General features: G+C 20.4%; 1 protein-coding gene across 1 annotated transcript in view; it reads left to right on the top strand.

Annotated features, from left to right (window-relative positions):
* LOC117182701 (tRNA N(3)-methylcytidine methyltransferase METTL2) overlaps window positions 1-19954 on the top strand; it is a 30789-nt gene that overhangs the window by 4113 nt on the left and 6722 nt on the right. Inside the window, exons 2-5 of the mRNA XM_033375808.1 lie at window positions 6941-7093; window positions 7308-7583; window positions 9927-10040; window positions 10210-10382. Of these exons, the coding sequence (XP_033231699.1) occupies window positions 6941-7093; window positions 7308-7583; window positions 9927-10040; window positions 10210-10382 (716 nt within the window). The remainder of the gene's footprint in view (window positions 1-6940; window positions 7094-7307; window positions 7584-9926; window positions 10041-10209; window positions 10383-19954) is intronic.

Raw genomic sequence — 19954 nt, 5'->3', positions numbered from 1 at the left:
GACTTTTTCAATTGAGTTTTCCAACGCATCGTGTTCAACATCGCAGTTGTGGTGCCCTATAGCTTCATCTCCGAATTGTCTCCTAAAATAGTCTCTGAAAGCATCTAGTATTCCATCTGCATCATATACCATTTCCCCCCTACTATTTCTCATGTTAACAATTTCTGAACTTTTGTTTCCTTTCATTTTCTTATAAAGTAGTTTCCTGCTTCCTTCAAAGTCGTTTTGTATTTTTAACTCTTCTTCTGCTCTAATTGAAAGTTAATTTTTAAAAATGAGAAAGTTTATTTAAAAAATTCCTTGAATTTATTAAGTTTAAGGTGAATTTAGAAAAATTCCAGAGTATTGAAAATAATTAAAAAGTGAATTTAGAAGGAGTCAAGGGTATTTAAAAGAGTTCTGTTTAAAATTTTTAAAAATGTAGGATGAATTCCAAATAAATTTTTTAAAACTTCCATAGAATTTCCAAGGTAAACTTTAAGAGAACTGAAAAGCATTAAAGGGAATCCAAAAGCATTCAGGGTGAATTCTACAGAATTATAAATAATTCAAATGATTTGCAAAAAGAAATTTTTTAAAACGAAAATATTCCGTTAATTTAATTAAGATTTAAGTGAATTTAGAAGGATTAAAGGGATTTAAAAAGAATTCAGTGTGAATGCCAAATAAACTTGAATGAATTGCACAAAATAATTAAAGATAAAAAATATTCCATTGAATTCACTGAATTTCAAGGAAATTCCGAAGAATCCTAAAGAATTCAAAGGAATTCAAAAGACGAAAATATGATTGAAGGCATATTTTTATTTTAAAGAGTGACCAAAAATGGAATCATGAAATTCCGAAATTTTTCAAGTAAATTATTTATTACTGACCAAAAACTAATTGGTGTAAAAATCCATTTAAAATTAAAATATTGGGTTTAAAATTGATTTATTTTTATCAAAATTATTCCTTTTTGGTAGAAAATTATTTGTTTGATTGAAATTGCATTTCTTTAGTTGAAATTTATTTTTTATGGAAAATTAATTTTTCAATTCAAAAATTTAACTCTTCCATTTTTAGTTGAAATTTTTTTTTCATAAAAACTTAATTTTTCGATAGGTAATTAATTTTCGTGGTTGAAAAATTGATTATATCTTTAAAAAATATTTTATTTGCTTAAAAACTTATTTCTCGAACATTTTTCGAATCATTTTTCTTTCCTCTTTTTTATTCTTGTCCAAAAAAATAATTTTTTTCTTTTTTTGGAAAATTTTTATCTTTTTCAAATTTGCCATAGGAACATTTTATGGTGGTTGTCCAAATTTGTTCGTTATATTCTTGGTTTTATATACAGGAATTCTGCACATTAACTTGATTTTGATATTAATCTCATTTAAATTTCTTCAATTTTGAATTAAACTATTCTATTTGTTGTTGAAAATTTATCTTTTTTATTTAAAAAGTAGTATTTTTGGTAGAAAATCAATCTTTTTAGATAAAAATTCCATAACGAAATAAAAATATTTGATTGAAAATTCGTATCTTCTTGTAAAAATTATATTCTTTTGTATCAAATTAATATTTCGGTTGAAAATATATTTGTTCGGTTGCAAATTTAACTATTTCGTTGAAAATTTATTTTATTTGATAGAAGAATTATTTCTGTAACTTAAAATTTAAGTATTATGTTTTGTGTGAAAAATTGAGATTTTTTAGTTAAAAATTCATCTATTTTGTTGAAAATTTGTTCTTTATAGTGGTAAATTCTTTTTCAGGGTTTAAAAATTCAATGATTTTGTTAAATATTGATTTTTTTTATTGAAGTTCCATCATTTTATTCAAGAGTTGATTAAAAATATAAGAAGTTTCATTTCATTTTTGCTGGAAAATGACTCTTTTTCAGTTGAAAATTCCCCCATTTTGTTGAAAATTCGTTTTTTTTCTAGTTGAAAATTCATTTATTTTGTTAGAAAATGCATATTTCTTCGTTCGAAATTCAACTCCCTTTTTTGAAATATTCGTCTTTGTGACTTAAAAATTCAACATTTTGGATAAGATTTCTTTTTCTTTATTGATTGAAAATTCGCATTTTTTGCTTGAATTTAACAGTTTTTTTAATTGAAAATTAAAATATTTTTGGTACAAGTATAAACTATTACACTTATTGTTGAAAGTTATTTGTTGTTTGCCAAAGATTCATTAGTTTGGTTGAAAATTAATTATATTAACTAAATATGTAATAATAATAATTTTTTAAGAAGAATTTTCTATAATTTAGAAAAGTTTCTTTACTTTGTGAAAAAAATACAGTAGATTTAAAAAGAATGAAAAAACTTTTTTCATTTACTTAAAATCCAATCGTGGAGTTTACCAGTCTCTTCTATATTCCTTATATAAATTTACAAGGATGAATAAGTATTTTTAAAATTTCCATAAATATATTCAGAGTTTTTATATTTTAAAATGAATAGACGCAGTTTGTTTTACTTTGCAAATTAGCAATAATTATTAATTATTGCAACCATTTTCATAAAGATTTTCAGAATTTGGTTATTTTTCAACGAATACGCTTTGTAAATTTAGAAGAATTAATAATAATTTAAACAATTTTCAATCAAAAAATTAGAGTTTGAAAATTTTTTTACAAGTAGGCTTAATTTTTGTATAGAATGTACTAATATCTTTCTGGTGACTTCCAATTTATGATTAGTTTGACTTTGAGATGGTGAGCTGACACATCTATTTCCTCGAGTATGAATAACTGTTTCTAATCAAATTTCTATGAGCTTAAATAACAAACACGTCGTCTCGGAAGTGGACTTCTACCTTATCTTTGAATGTTGATTTCGATTTTAAAGAATGTGATTTCGCTCTCCTAAAAAGTTCCGATTTTGTTGTGCTAAATTTTTAACTTTGAACGTTACATTTTTAATTGATCCATTAAAAAAACTTTTAATCTTTGAGTAAAATTGTTGAATTTTGATGTATCAATAACGATTGAACAATTAATTATCTGAGGCGCCTTACAATTAAAATAATTAAACTTTAAGTAGATTTATTTATACAAAAAAATAAATGAATTGCAGTTCTAATTTTGAAAATAAAGGAAACATTTTTGGTATTCATTTTTTTTCCGAATTGGATGGGGATCCATTAAGTTTTTTTTTTGTAACTTTTTTATTGAGTTGAAGGCGGGCAAATTCAGACTTTTTAACGTTTTTATTGAGTTTTAATCGAGGAAATTTTTTATTTTAATTGTTCTTTGAATTGGCAGAGGACCATTTTATGTTTTTAAGATTATTATTAAGTTGAAAAGAAAGAAATTTTGATTTTTAATATTTTATGAATTGGAAGAAGGATCATTTTTCTTTTTAATGGCGTTTAAGGTAGGAATTTAGTATTTTAAATTGTTTTCTGAGTTGGAACAGGGACATTTTTATATATTTATAGAACTGGAAGGAACGAAGTTTTTTTCTGAACTGGAAGAAACCATTTTTTTATATTATTTCTATTGAATTCAAGGGGGGGGGGGCTTTTTTATTTTGGATACTTTTTTTAAATTTGAAGGTAATTTTGTATTTTTAAGATTTTTTTTTTCAATTCCAAGGGAGGAAATTTTGGTTTTCAATGTTATCCCTATTGGAAGAGTTTTTATCACTGTTCTTAGGTTGGAAGGGATGTATTTTTTCTGAATTTTAATGGTGCATTTGTTTTTTTTAACATTTTTCAGTTCAGGGTAATAATTTTACATTTTATATATTTTTTCCTTAATTGGAAGAGGCCCATTTTTAAAAACTAATTTTTATTGGGTTGGAAAAGATTAAATTTTTCTTATTTATTATTTTCTGAATTTGAATAGGAACACTTTTCTTATTTTTAAGATTTTCATAGAATAGGAAGAAACGAACTTTTTTCTGAATTTGAAAGAAACCATTTTTTGTTTTTATTATTTTCATAGAATTCAGTGGGGGAGTGCTTTTTATTTTGAATACTTTTTCTATATTTCAGGGTAATTTTTTATTTTGAAGATTTTTATTGAATTCGAAGGAAGGAAATTTTGGTTTTCAATTTTATCCTAATTGGAAGAATATTTATCATTGTTCTTTGGTTGGAAGGGATGAAATTTTGTTTATTTTTTCTGCATTGTAAGGGTGCATTTTTTCTTTGTAACTTTTTTCGATACAGGGTAGGAATTTTACATTTTTTTCTTAATTAGAAGTTGCCCATTTTTGTTTTTATAATTTTTATTGGGTTGGAAGGGATGAAATTTTGCTTGTTTGGTTGTAAGGCTGGAAGGGATGAATTTTTTCTGAATTGTAATGGTGCATTTTTTCTTTTTAACATTTTTCAGTTCAGGGTAATAATTTTACATTTTGTATATGTTTTTCCTTAATTTAAAGCGGCCCATTTTTAAAAACTTAATTTTATTAGGTTGGAAAAGATTAAATTTTTCTTATTTATTATTTTCTGCATTTGAATAGGGACACTTTTTAATTTTTCAGATTTTCATAGAGCTGGAAGGGGCAAAATTGTAGATTTTTTCTGAATTGGAAAAGGCCATTTTTTTAAGCGTCTTTATTATAAATTGTAAGGACATTAAAAAAATATTTGTATTGATTTGGAAGGGATGCAAATTCTGTTTTTAATATATTATGGATTGGAAGAAGGCTCATTTTTTATTTTAACATTTTTATTGAATTCAAAGGGAGAAAATTTTGGTTTTCAATTTAGTCAGATTAATTCTGAAAAATAAATATAATACTTTTGTTTTGTTTTTGATCAAAAGAACTAACTTTCACTCAAAAAAGATAAATTTTGAACCAAATAATAGATTTTTGGAACCAAGAGATTAATTTTAAACAAAAAAAGTGGACTTTTTAAGAAACTAGTGAAATTTTCAATAATATACAAAATAAAATATACAAAAGTATAAATTTTTGACCAAAAACAATGTCTTTTTCAAAAAAATCGTTGAATTTTCACAAAAAGTATGTTTTTTAATTCAAAGAGATTATTTCTTAAACAAAAATACAATATAAGACTTTTTAAATAAAAAGAATTAATTTTCAATAAAAAAAAGATGAATTTTCTAACAAACAATATAAATATTCGACCAAAAACAATTAATTTTTAACAAAAGAATTTAATTCTCAACAAAATAATTAATCTTTAACTAAATAGTAGAATTTGTAACGAAAAAGTCGATTTTTGAACCAAAAAAATGATTTATTAAAAATTCTACTACTTGGTTGAAAGTTGAACAAATTTTTTCAAATTTCATTTTTTCGTTCAAGATTCATAATTTTAGTTGTAAATTCGTTTTTTGATTAAAAAATAAAATTAACAATTCTTTTTGTTAAAAAATGTCTGTTTTTTAATTGCAAATTTAAATATCTTATTAAAAATGTCAACTGATTAATTGTAAATAAATTTTTTTTTGTTATTTCATGTTCTTGTTTTCGAAATTAAATTGTTTTATAGAGAATTAGGCTTTTTGGCTTGAAAATTCAACAAACTGTTTTTTGTTTTTAATTACAATTTTATTGTGGAAATATCAACTATAGCATTTTTTGATAAACATTAATATTTTTTGTTACAATTTCAACAATTTGGTTAACAGTATTTTTCATTCTTGGCTGAAAAATTTTTCTTAGTAGAATTTCATTTTTTTGTAAAAACTTGAACTCTTTTTGAGTTTTTGGTTAAAAATACAATTTCTTAGTAGAAGATTAATCTATTTTGTTTGAGGATTAGACTATTTTATTGAAAATTAAAAAATTTGGTACAAAATTCAACTATTTGGTTTAAAAATAAACTTTTTTGTAGAAAATTCGTTTTTATTGCTGTTTTTTTTAAATTGAAAATTAATTTTTCTTTATAGAAATTCATGTACTCAACTTTTTTGTTAAAAATTGAACTTTTATGGTTTAAAAATGCAGACTATTTATCTTTTTTGCTTAAAAATTGAATCATTTGGTAACGGATTTAACTAAAAGGTAAAAACTTGAATGTACTTGTAAAAAAAATATATGTTTTTTAAATTGAAAATTAGTTCTAAGTGGAAATGTAAATACTCCATTTTTCAGGGTGGACGTTTTATCACCTACTTGCCACCTATTTTCGAAAAAATGCCACTTATTCACCTTTTTTGACGACAATAGGTACCCGTGATTACTGAATGCAATTTGGTTAATTTTTTTTTTTAGTTAGAAGGCGGGATTTTTATTTTTAATATTTTGATTGAATTTAAGGGAAGACTATTGTGTTTTTAACTTATTTTTTAATTGAAAGAGGGAAAATTATAAGATTTCCATATGTTTTTTTCTGAATTGGAAGAGGACATTTTTCCTTATTAATACTTTTATTGAATTGAAATATGGAACTTTGATTTTTAATTTTTGTCTGAATTTAGGAACATTTTTTTATCTCGAACATTTTTATAGAATTGGTTGGGAAGATATTTCGGTTTTAATTTTTTTCTGAATTCTAACATGTATTTTTTAATTGGGTTGAAAGCGGGGAATTGAAGTTAATTACTTTTTTTTCAATTGGAAAAGGCTAATTTTTTCTTTTTAACATTTTTTGAGTTGAACTGAGACCATTCTGAAATCTCTTTGAAGTTTTTAAATCTTAGTTTCATAAATTAATGTTAAAAGTTTTAACAGTTTAAATAAAATAAAAGAGTTTTTATTTCCAAACCAAAAGCTACTGATATAAAAAGATTTTTAAAATGTTTCTATTTAATGACTTTAAAATTTAGGGACACGTTTCATGCATAAAATAAATAACTTTAAGCAATAACTATTGTATTTTTATTTATATTTGATTTAAATATTTTCTTAAATTTCCGCATAGATTTAGTTTATTATTTAGTTTTAAAATCGGTAAATTTTCTTTTGAAATGTTTTCATTTTGTGCAAATGAACAAAATGAATAGAAAAATGTCATTTTTTAGGGACAACGTGACTTGGAATGAAGAACAGGAAGAATCAGCTCGGAAAAAAGTTGCCGAGAATTCAGCAGTTTGTGCTTCTCCCGAATTGATTACAAAATATGAAATTGAAGCCGATAAGTACTGGGATAAATTTTACGAAATCCATCAAAATAGGTATCTAAAAATGTTTGTTTTGCTATTAAAAAGCAATTACTTTATCAAAAATATTATTAATAATTAAAATACGATCCAAAAACATGTTCAAGCCTTCCAAAAATTAATTAAAGTATCATAATTATTATCTAAAATTAAATAATCGATAAAGATTATATTTTTAAAAATCCCTTTTTGTTTTTGATTATCTAGAAAAAAAGTTTTTTTTATATAGATTTTTCAAAGATAGACACTGGCTTTTTACCGAATTTCCGGAACTCGCTCCCAGTTCTGCGGAAAAAATCGCAAGAGTTTTACCAGATGATTCTTTTACTCAAAACGAATTGATTGGAGATGGAAATAAAATTTTGGAAATAGGCTGTGGAGTCGGAAATACAGTTTTTCCACTACTTTTATACAATAAGGATCCAAATTTGTTCGTTTATTGCTGTGATTTTTCGAGCAATGCCATTGAAATTTTGCAACAAAATTCCGAATACGACTCGTCTAGGTAAGTGGAGATAATTTTAATTTTTTAAATAATTTATCATAGTATTATTACTATTAAATTTAATATTAATATGAAAATTTGCTGTAATTAAAAAAAAATCTTTTGTGAAATCAATAAAGTTCTTGTGAAAACTTAAAATTTTGAAATTTTTTGGTATGTTTGAAACCTATGAAATATTTATGAAATATTTTCAAAGCATCAAAATGTTTAGAAATATTTTTAAATCTTTTGTAATATTTTTTAATCTTTGTGAAGTTGTTTTAAATATTTGAACACTTTTTAATTTTTAAAACTATTTTTAAACTTTTTAAATATTTAAAATCTTTGTGAAATCTTTAAAAATAAATATTTAGAAATAATCTTGCAAACCTTTAAGAAATATTTTCAACTCAATGACATTTTAAAAATTTTTTTAATTTAAATTTTTTGTTTCAAATTTCATTCAATTACTGTCAAATGTTCCAAAAAGAAAGATATTCTTAAAAATAATTTAATATTTGTTTTAATCTTCGTGAAATATTTTTAAATATTTGAATTCTTTTGATATTTTTGCAATTACTTTTTGAATTTTTAAAAATATTTTTAAGATGTTTTAAATCTTTGTAGAATTTTTTGAAATCAATTAAATCTTTATGAAATCTTTGAGACTTTATTGAGATCTTTAAAGTCTATGAAGTTTTTAAAATGTTTTAAAAGTTTGTGAAATCTTTTTTAAATTTTGGTTAAATATTTTTCTTAAATAAATTTTTTTATACACATTTTTAACTTTTTTACAGCTTTTAAACTTTTTTGAAGTTTAAAAAAAAATTATTTTGAGATTTTTTAGATTTTTTAAAAATGCTTTAAGTGTTTGTAACATATTTTATTTTTTATTTTTTGTATAATCCTTTAAATTTTGGTAAAATCTTTTTGAATTCTTTGAAATCTTTTAAAATAATATATATAGAAATATTTGTAAGGTTTTTAAATCTGTGAAATATTTTTAAAAATATTTTAAAGTATTTTTCAATCTATAAAATATAAAAAATATTTTAAAATATTTGAAAAATATTTTAAATCTTAAGTTATTTTGAAATAAAAAAAAATTATTTTAAAAGGTTTGAAATCTTAAAAACTTAAGAAATCCTTTAAATCTTTAAAATATTTTGAATTATTATAAATATTTTAAGGTTGTCTAAATCTTTGTAACATTTTGAAATATTTTTAAGTCTTTTAAATGTATGTAGAATGTTACTAAATCAATTAAATTTCTGCGAAATCTATGAAATATAAAAAATATATTTTAAAATCTTGGAAAAAGTTCTTTAAACCTTCTAAATTATTTTGAATTTTTTTCAATATTTATGAAAAGTTTTAAATCTTTTTAAAAATATATGAAATCCTTTAAATCTTAGTGAAATAATTGAAAATTCATTAAATTTTTGGAAATATTTGTGAAATTTTGGAAACGTATGAAATATTTTTGAAATCTCTCAAAAGCATAACAATTGTTATAAATATTTTGAAATTAAAAAAAAAATTAATCTTTTAAAAATAGTGGGAAATCTTTTGAATTTTATGAAATATTTTCAAGTCTTTTAAATATTTGTAAAATTTTTTGAAATCAATTAAATCTTTAAGAAATCTCCATAATTTCATTGAAATCTTCGGAATCTTTGTGAAATACTTGAAATCTGTATTAATTTTTTTTGAAAAGTTTAAAAACTAAAATATTTTTGAAATCTTTTAAAAACATAGACTTTTTAAAAAATCTTTTTAAGTCTTTTGCAATTTTTGTAGTATTTTTTAAAAATATTTGAATTTAACAACGTTTTTAAATCTATTTAAAATGTTTGTAATCTTTTACAAATTTATGAATTCTTAAAATCTTTGAAATCTTTTTCATTGTTTTATTATTTTTAAGTCTTTTAAATCTGTGTGACATATTTTTAAATGAATTAAGTCCATATGAAATTTCTGTAATTTTATTAAAATATTTGTGAAATATTGGAAATCTTGATGAAATAATTAAAAATATTTTAAAATATTTTTAAATCTTTCTAAATCAATAAATTCTATTGAACTTTCTTGAATTATTTTGAAATTTTGTAAATCTTTCTAAAATGTTTGAAAATATTTGTTAAATTTTTTCAAAATTTTATTGAAATCCTTTCAATTTTTTAAAAATCTTTATGGAATTTTAGAAATATTTTGTAACTTCTCAGCAAAATTCCGAATGACACGTTAGCCAAATTAAAATTATTCCAAAAATTAAAATGATTTAAAGCAATATTATCACGATGAAATTTAATATTAATATAACATTTTTCTCTCCTTAAATAAAAAATAAAAATATTTTTTTAGGTGTAAAGCTTTTGTTCTTGATGCGACTCAAGACGATTGGACGCCTCCTTTCGAGGAAGGAAGTTTGGATATTGTCGTTTTAATATTTGTACTTTCAGCTATTCATCCGGAAAAGTAAGTTTGAATTATTTTCAATATTTTACTCGCTTCATTCACAGGCTTCAAATTAACGATTTTATTTGTTAAAAAAAAAGTATTATAAAAAAGTGACTCTTGTTTTGAAGCCGAAATTGTTGAGTTTTTATAATTTAGTTTCGAAAGTAAATATATATTTTTTCTACAGAATGCAGCACGTAATTAAAAAAATTTATCAATACTTGAAACCAGGAGGTCTGGTTTTATTTAGAGATTATGGAAGATACGATATGGCACAGTTGAGATTTAAAAAAGGTCGATGTCTCTCGGAAAATTTTTACGCAAGAGGAGATGGAACTCGTGTTTATTTTTTCACTCAGGGTGAGACTTTTTTTTGAAAATAAAAATAGGCTCCTATTTCTCTACTAGTTTAAGTTATTTCAACTTTCATTTCAATATTTTTTTGGGGTTGTTTCTATTTTGAGAAATTCATAAATATTCGTATTTTTTTATATTTTTACTGGAACAAATAAATAGAGGTGTATTTTTTGTTGTTATAATTTTCTTATTTTAGTAGTTTTTTTTAACTTCAAGAAAAATTAAAATCTGAGATTTGACAAACATGTCACAGAGGTTTTTAAAGATTTATTAAAGATTTATATAATTTCGGATTAAGTCTCAAATATGTAATTGATTTCGAAAAAGTTTAAGAGTTCAAAGATTTAAAACAATTTATATATATTTTTAAGATTTCACAAATATTTAAAACATTTCACAAAAATTTGCAAAAATCGAATAAAGATTGTAAAGGCTTTACAATGATTTAAAAGAATAAAATTTATTTAAAAAGATTAAAAAAATTGCACAAATATTTCATAGATTTCAAACATTTCAAAAAAAATTAATAAAGATTACACACAGGTTTAATTGATTTTAAAATGTCAGAAAATTGTAAAAGAGTGAAAATTATTTCAAAGATTAAAAAAAAATTGAAACGATTTCGCCCAAGACTTCAAAATATTTCACAAAGATTTAAAAAACTAAAAAATATTTTAAATAGTTTCCAAAAATTTCAAAGAATTTATAGATATTTCATAGAGTTAAAATATTTCAAAAAAATGTGCGAAGATTTAATATTACAGAACATTTAAATCATTTCGTAAATATTTATAAAACATATATATTTCAAGATTTTAAAAATTTCACAAAGATCTAACAAAGATTTAAAGGATTTCGCAATTTTTTTTTTGAAGGTTTTCACAAAAATTTCGAACATTTTAAAAAGAGTTCAAAATATTGAACTAAGATTTAAAAACATTTGTAAATATTTTTCAGTTTTCAGAAGATTTCACAGATATTTCATAGATTTAAAAATACTTTACAAAACTTTCCAAAGATTTAATAAAGATTTAAATGGATTCAAAAATATTTCAAATATTTCAGAAATATTTCTATGATATCAATAAAGTCACAAAGATTTCAGAAAAATTTAATTGACTTCAAAGGATCTTATCAAGATTTAAAAGACATAAAAATATTGAAAAATATTTCGAAGATTTCAGAAAGGTTTGAAAAAGATGGAAAGTAGTTCGCACAAAAAATTCAAAATATTTCACTAAGATTTAAAACATTTAAAAAAAAATTTTAATGTCAAAGTTGTAAAAATATTTCACAAATATTGAATAGATTTCAAATATTTATAAAAATCGCCAGAAATTGAATAAAGTCTTTAAAATTTCAAAAGATTTCAGAAAGACTTCTACGATTTTAATGAAGTAACAAAGATTTCACAAAAATTACATTGATTCCCAAGGATTTCATAAACATTTAAAAGAATGAAAAATATTTTAAAATATTTCAAAGATTTGACAAAGGTTTAACAAAGATTAAATGAACTTCACAAAAAATTTCAAAAGATTTCACTAAAATTTAGAACATTTAAAAAAGATTTTTGTAATTTTTAAGTTTAAAAAATATTTCATGGATTTTAAAAGATTACAAAATAGTTCTTACATTTTTTAGAAGATTTCACAAACATTTGATAGATTTCAAATATTTTACATAAATGTCCAGAAATTTAATACATATTTGAAAGTTTTTAAAGATTTCTATGATTTCAATGGAGACACAAAGATTTAAGAAGAATTTAATTGATTTCAAAAAATTTCACAAGGGTTTAAAAAAAGACTGAAAGTATTTTCAAAAAATTTCAAAAGATTTCAAAAAGATGAAAAATATTTTTTAAATATCAAATTTTTAAAAATATTTCACAAATATTTCATACATTTCAAATATTTTACAAAAATGTCCAGACATTTAATATATATTTCGAAGATTTCACAAAGTTTGAAATTATTATTTTTTTATTTCAAAAGATTTCACAAAGATTTAAAAATATTTCTATGTTTTTCAAGGATTTCAAATATTTCGGAGAGATTTCAAAGATTTCAATCAAGAGAAAACGATTTTACAAAGACTAAATTAATTACAAAAAAAAATTTCACAAAGATTTAAGAGACTTATAAATATTTCGAAATATTTCAAAGATTTTGCAAATATTAAAAAAAATATCTTATAACTTTTAAAAGATTTCTAAAATATTTTACAGATTTTAAAGATTTCACACAAATGTACAAAAGTTTGATAAATATTTCAAAGATTTCACAAAGAATTAACAAAGATTGAAAGTAATTTGCAACAAAATTTCAAAAGATTTAAAAAAAAATCTTTTTTAATATTTTTAAAATTGCAAATTTTTAAAAATATTTCACAAACATTTCAAACGATTCAAAAATATTTTAAACAAATTTTAAGTTTTTAAATGATTTTACAAATATTTAATAGATTTAAAATATTTCACTCAAGGGTCCAAAGATTTAAAAGATTAAAGAAAAATTTCTATGATTTCAATAAAATTACAAACATTTATGAGAAATTTAATTGATTTAAATGGAATTCACAAAGATTTAAAAGATTAAAAAATATTGAATAATATTTTGAAGATTTAAAAAAGGTTTAATAAAGATTTAAAGTATTTTAAAATAAATTTTAAAATATTTCACAACGATTTAAAACATTTTCAAAACATTGTAAAAATATTGAATTTTAAAAAATATCTCACAAAAATTTCAAAGCATTTCACAAAGATTTATAAATGTTTTCAAGTTTAAAAAGATATCTAAAAATTGCTGTTTTTGAAATATTTCAAAGGTTTCATATCGATTTAAAAAACTTAAAAAAAATTCAAAATTTTAAACAAATATTTCAAAGTTTTTACAAGATTTTATAAAGAACACAAAGATTTTACAAATATTTCAGAGATTTTAAAAGATTTCACAAAGGCTTAACAAAGATTAAATATATTTCACAAAAAATTTAAAAATATTTCAAAACATTTTAAAACATTTTAAAAAGATAATGTTTTTTAAGTTTTAAAAATATTTCATCGATTTCAAAAGAAGATTTCATTAAAAAGATTTCACAAATATTTAACAGATTTAAAAAGCTTCACAAAAATGGACAAATGTTTAATAAATATTTCAGATAGATTTTAAAGATTTCAATGAAGTTGCAAGTATTTTACAAAGAATCCAAGGATTTCTATACATTTTTTAAAGTTTTGTTTACATAGATTAAAAAATATTGCTAAAAATGCATAAGCCTTTAAAAAATTTCACAAGTATTTCATAGATTTCAGAAGGATTTCTATGCTTTGAATAAAGCCGCAAAGATTTCACAAAAATTTAGTTGATTTAAAAAAATTCCACAAGGCAACAATTTCAAAAGTTTTCAACAGTTTTACAAATATTTCTAAATATTTCCAAGACTTTAAAAGATTTCACAAAGTTTTAAAATAGTTTAAAAATATTTTTAAATATTTCCAAGCCTGAAAGATTTCACAAATATTTTAAAGATTCCCAAACATTTTAGAAAAATTTCTAAAAATATAATAAAGATTTCAAAGATTTCAATAAAGTGACAAAAATTTTACAAATATTTCAAAGGTTTCATATCGATTTAAAAAACTTTAAAAAAATTTTAAATTTTAAACAAATATTTCAAAGTTTTTACAAGATTTTATAAAGTACATAAAGATTTTACAAATATTTCAGAGATTTAAAAGATTTCACAAAGGTTTAACAAAGATTAAATGTATTTCACAAAAAATTTCAAAATATTTTAATAAATTTAAAAACATTTTAAAAAGATACTGTTTTTTAAGTTTTAAAAATATTTTGATGATTTCAAAAGATTAAAAAATATTTCTAAAAACATTTGAAGCTTTTAAAAGATTTCACAAATATTTCATAGATTTCAGAAAGATTTCTATGCTTTGAATAAAGCCGCAAAGATTTCGCAAAAATTTAGTTGATTTAAAAAAATTCCACAAGGCTTTAAATAAAGATTGAAAGTGTTCTACAAACAATTTCAAAAGTTTTCAATGGTTTTACAAATATTTCTAAATATTTCTAAGATTTTAAAAGATTTCACAAAGATTTGAAACAGTTTCAAAATATTTTGAAATATTTCCAATTCTGAAAGATTTCGCAAATATTTTAAAGATTCCCAAACATTTAAAAAAAATTGTTTAAAATGTAATGAAGATTTCAAAGATTTCAATACAGTTACACAAATTTCACAAATATTTCAAAGATTTGAGAACGATATAAAAAACTTAAAATATTTCAAAATTAAAATAAAAAATATGTCAAAGTTGCTAAAAGATTTTATAAAGAACACAAACATGTTACAAATATTTCATTGATTTCAAAAGATTTCACAAACGTTTCACAAAGATTTATAAAACTTAAAAATATTTTGAAAAAAATGTGAATATTTTTAATAATTAAAAATATTTTATAAAGAATATAAAGATTTCAAAAAGATTTAAAAAACTTGAAAATATTTCGACAAAATTTTAATATTTTGAAGATTTTTAAAAGATTTTATAAAGAACACAAAGATTTTAAAAATATTTAATCGATTTAAAAAGATTGCACAAAGGCTTAACAATGATTAAATGTATTTTACAAAACATTTCGAAAGAATTTAATAAATTTTAAAAATATTTCATAGATTTCAAAAAATAAAAAATATTTCTAAAAATGTTTTTTAAAGATTTCACAAATATTTCATAGATGTCAGGTATTTTACAAAAATGTCCAGAAATTCAATAAATATTTCAAAATTTAAAAAGATTTCACTAAAATTTAGAACATTTTAAAAGGATTTAAAAATGTCAATGTTTTATTAATATTTCACAAAAATTTGATAACGGTTTAAAATTTTTTCTAAATATTACTAAAACTTTAAAAGATTTCACAAATATTTGATAGATTTCCAAAAATGTTACAAAAATTTCTATAACTGTAATAAAGATTTCAATTAAGTCAAAAAGATTTTACCAAGGTTTAAAAAGATTGATCAAAATCGCTGTTTTTTTAAAAATATTTCACAAATATTTTAATGATTTCATAACCATTTAAGAAATTTGAAAATATTTCAATTTTTTTCCAAAATTTGATGATGAAAACAAAGATTTAAAAAATATTTGACAGCTTTCGAAAGATTTAAAAAACTTATAAATATTTGGAACAAAATTTAAACATTTTAAAAGATTTTACAAAGAATATAAGGATTTGACAAATATTTAATCGATTTACAAATATTTTGCAAAATTTTTCAAAGATATAATAAGGATTTCAAAGGCTTCAAAAATATTTAAAATATTTTAGAAAGATTTCGATGGTTTCAATAAAGTCACAAAGATTTAACAAAAATTTAATTGATTCTGAAGGATTTCACAAAGATTTAAAAGATTTAAAAATATTTCACAACGATTTAAAACATTTTAAAAACATTTTTAAAATATCAAAGTTGTAATAATATTTTACAAAGATTTCAAAACATTTTACAAACATGTCTAAATATTTCCAAGTTTTTCAAAATATTTCACAAACATTTGATAGATTTCGAAACATTTTACAAAAGTTGATAAAAATGTAATAAAGATTTCAAAGATTTCAATGAAGTCATATACTTCACAAAGGTTTAAAAAGATTTTTAAAAATTGCTGTTTTTTAAATATTCCACAAATATTTAAAATATTTCAGAAGATTAAAAAATAATTCTGAAAATGTTTAAGTTTTTAAAAGATTTGACAATTATTTCGTAGATTTAAAGTATTTTTAAAAAATTTCCAGAATTTTATTCAATATTTAAAATTTTTTAAAGATTTCAAAAAAATTTTTTTTAATTTCAAAAGGATTTCAAAAGATTTAAGAATATTTTACAAAATTTTTCAAAGATTTAAAAAAGATTTCAAAGGCTTCAAAAATATCTTAAATATTTTAGAAAGTTTTCTATGATTTCAATGAAGTCACAAAGATTTCACAAAAATTAAATTGATTTCAAAGGATTTCATGAAGATTTAAAAGACTGAAAAATATTTTTTAATATTTCGAAGATTTCATAAAGGTTTAACGAAGATTAAATGTATTTGACAATATTATTTTAAAAAGATTTCACTAAAATTTAAAACATTTGAAAAGATTAATTTATTTCGAGTTTTAAAAGTATTTCATCGATTTTAAAAGATTTAAAAATATTTCTAGAAACTTTCAAAGCTTTTAAAAGGTTTCAAAAATATTTAATAGGTTTAAAATATTTTACATAAATGTCCAGAAATTTAATAAATATTTTAAAGTGTAAAAAGATTAAAAAAAGAAAAGAAAATATGTCGCAAATATTTAATATATTTGAAATATTTAACAGATTAAAAAAGTTTCACAAAAATTTACAAAGGTTTAATAAATATTTCAGATAGATTTCAAAGATTTCAATGAAGTTACAAATATTTCACAAAAATTTAAAGGATTTCTATAAATTCTTAAATGTTTTTTTGCATAAATTTAAAAATATTGCTAAAAATGTATAAGTTTTTGAAAGATTTCACAAGTATTTCATAGATTTCCAAACATTTTAGAAAAATTTCTAAAAATGTTATAAAGATTTCAAACATTTCAATACAGTCACAAAAATTTCAGAAATATTTCAAAGATTTGAGAACGATTTAAAAAACTTAAATATATTTCAAAATTTAACAAAAAAGATGTCAAAGTTGTTAAAAGATTTTATAAAGAACACAAACGTTTTAAAATATATTTCATTGATTTTAAAAGATTTCACAAAGGTTTCACAAAGATTTATAAAACTTAACAATATTTTGAAAAAATGTGAATATTTTAAAAATTTAAAAATATTTGATACAGAATATTAAGATTTCAAAAATATTTTAAAAACTTGAAAATATTTCGACAAAATTTTAATATTTTGAAAATTTTAAAAGATTTTAAAAATATTTAATCGATTTCAAAATATTTCACAAAGATTAAATGTATTTCACAAAACATTTCAAAAGATTTTAATGAATTTTAACTCATTTTAAAAAGATAAATAAAAAATATTTCTAAAAATGTTTAAGTTTTTAAAAGATTTCACATATATTTGATAGATTTCCAAACATTTTATAAAAATTTCTATAAATGTAATAAAGATTTCAATTAAGTCAAAAAGATTTTACCAATGTTTAAAAAGATTGATGAAAATCACGTTTTTTTAATATTTCACAAATATTTTAATGATTTCATAGCCATTAAAAAAACTTGAAAATAGTTCAAATTTTTTTCAAAATTTGATGATGAAAACAAAGATTTAAAAATTATTTGACAGCTTTCGAAAGGTTTAAAAAACTTATAAATATTTGGAAATTTTTTTAACATTTTAAAAGATTTTACAAAGAATAGAAGGATTTGACAAATATTTAATCAATTTACAAATATTTTGCAAAATTTTTAATTTTTCAAAGATTTAATAAGGATTTCAAAGGCTTCAAAAATATCTCAAATATTTTAGAAAGATTTCGATAATTTCAATAAAGTCACAAAAATTTAATTCATTCTGAAGGATTTCACAAAGATTTGAATGACTGAAAAATATTTTTAAATATTTCGAACATTTCACAAAGGTTTAATTGATTTCACAATATCTGACGACGATTTAGAGGACTTATAAATATTTCAAATATTCGTCAAAAATTGAAAGAATTTCACCAAAACTTTCAAAATATTTCAAATGATTAAAAAAATGCATAATTATTTCATAGATTTTAAATATTTCACACAAATTTTAAAAGATTTCAGAGATATTAATGAAGATATAAAGATTTAAAAGACTTAAAAATATTTCGAAATATTTTAGATTTTACAAATATTTAAGAAAGTAAAAAATATTTCAAAACATTTAAAAGATTCCATAAATATTTAATAGATTTAAAAAGTTTTACGAAAATTCACATAGGTTTAATAAATATTTTAGATAAATTTCAAAGGAAATCACAAAGATTCAAAAGACTTAAGAATATTTTTAAATATTTTGAAGATTTCACAAAGGTTTAACAACAATTGAAAGTATTTTACAAACAATTTAAAAAGAAATCACAAAAATTAAAAATATTGCTGAAATATTTCAAAAAATACAAATTTTTAAATATATTTCATAAATATTTAAAAATATTTCTAAACATTTTACAGTTTTTAAATGATTTCACAAATATTTCATAGAATTAAAATATTTTACAAAAATTTCCAGAAATTTAATCAAGATTTCAAAGTTTTAAAAGATTTTAGAAAGATTTATATGATTTCAAAGAAGACACAAGGATTTCACCAAAAATTTAATAGATTTAAAAAAATTTCACGAAGGTTTAAACAAAAATTGAAAGTATTTCACAAAAAATTCTAAAAGAATTCACACACATTTCAAGCCTTTTTTAAAAGATTTTAAAAGATTAAAATATATTTCTTAACATTTTTAAGTTTCTAAAGATTTCACAAGTATTTAATAGATTTTTAAACATTTCTAAAAATGTAATAAAGATTTCAATGAAGTGACAAAGACTTCACCAAGGTCTAAAAAGATGTATAAAAATTCATAGTTTTTAAATGTTTGACAAAGATTTCACATATTTCATAACGATTTAGAAAAACTGAAAAATATTTAAAAAGTTAAAAAAATATTTCAAATTAAAAAAAATATTTTTAAGTTTTTAAAATATTTTATTAAGAACACAAAGATTTGACAAATATTTAATAGATTTAAAAAGATTTTACAAAATTCAAAATATTCCGAACAAAATGTCAATATTTTTAGGATTTTAACAGATTTGATAAAGAATATAAAGATTTCAAAAATTTTTAATAGATTTAAAAATATTTCACAAAGGTTTAACAAAGATTAAATGTATTTCAAAAAACATTTCAAAAGATTTAAGTAAATTTAAAAACATTTTAAAAAGCTAACATTTTTGTCAAAAAAAAAACCAAAAAACTAATGTTTTTAAAAAATATTTCACAAATTTCAAAAGATTAAAAAATATTTCTAAAAATGTTTAACTTTTTAAAAGATTTGACAGATATTTGATGAATTTCCAAAGATGTGTGAAGTTTTTAAAAAATATTTCAGAAATATTTCAGACTTGATATAGATTAAAAAACTTAAAAATATTTCAAAATTAAAAAAAAAAATATGTCAATGTTTTTAAAAGTTTTGATAAAGAACACAAAGATTTTACAAATATTTTATAGATTTAGAAACATTTTAATATTTTTAAGGTTTTTAGAAAGAATATAAAGATTTCAAAAAGATTTAAAACACTTGAAAATATTTCAAAGTTTTTAAAAGATTTTATGAAGGACACAAAGATTTTCCAAATATTTCATCGACTTAAAAAGATTTTACAAAGGTTTAACGATGATTAAATGTATTTCACAAAACATTTCAAAAGATTTTGATTTATTTCTTCTTTATTCATAATGTGTCCCCTAAGGGTTTACATGACTTCCATTCCTTACAATCTTTCCGTTTACATCTATATATTTTTTACAATCTTATCC

This window comes from Belonocnema kinseyi, chromosome 1 (assembly GCF_010883055.1).
Source record: "Belonocnema kinseyi isolate 2016_QV_RU_SX_M_011 chromosome 1, B_treatae_v1, whole genome shotgun sequence".
Taxonomy (NCBI): domain Eukaryota; kingdom Metazoa; phylum Arthropoda; class Insecta; order Hymenoptera; family Cynipidae; genus Belonocnema; species Belonocnema kinseyi.
Note: the sequence above shows the minus strand (reverse complement) of the source record. Positions and strands in the feature narration are given on the sequence as shown.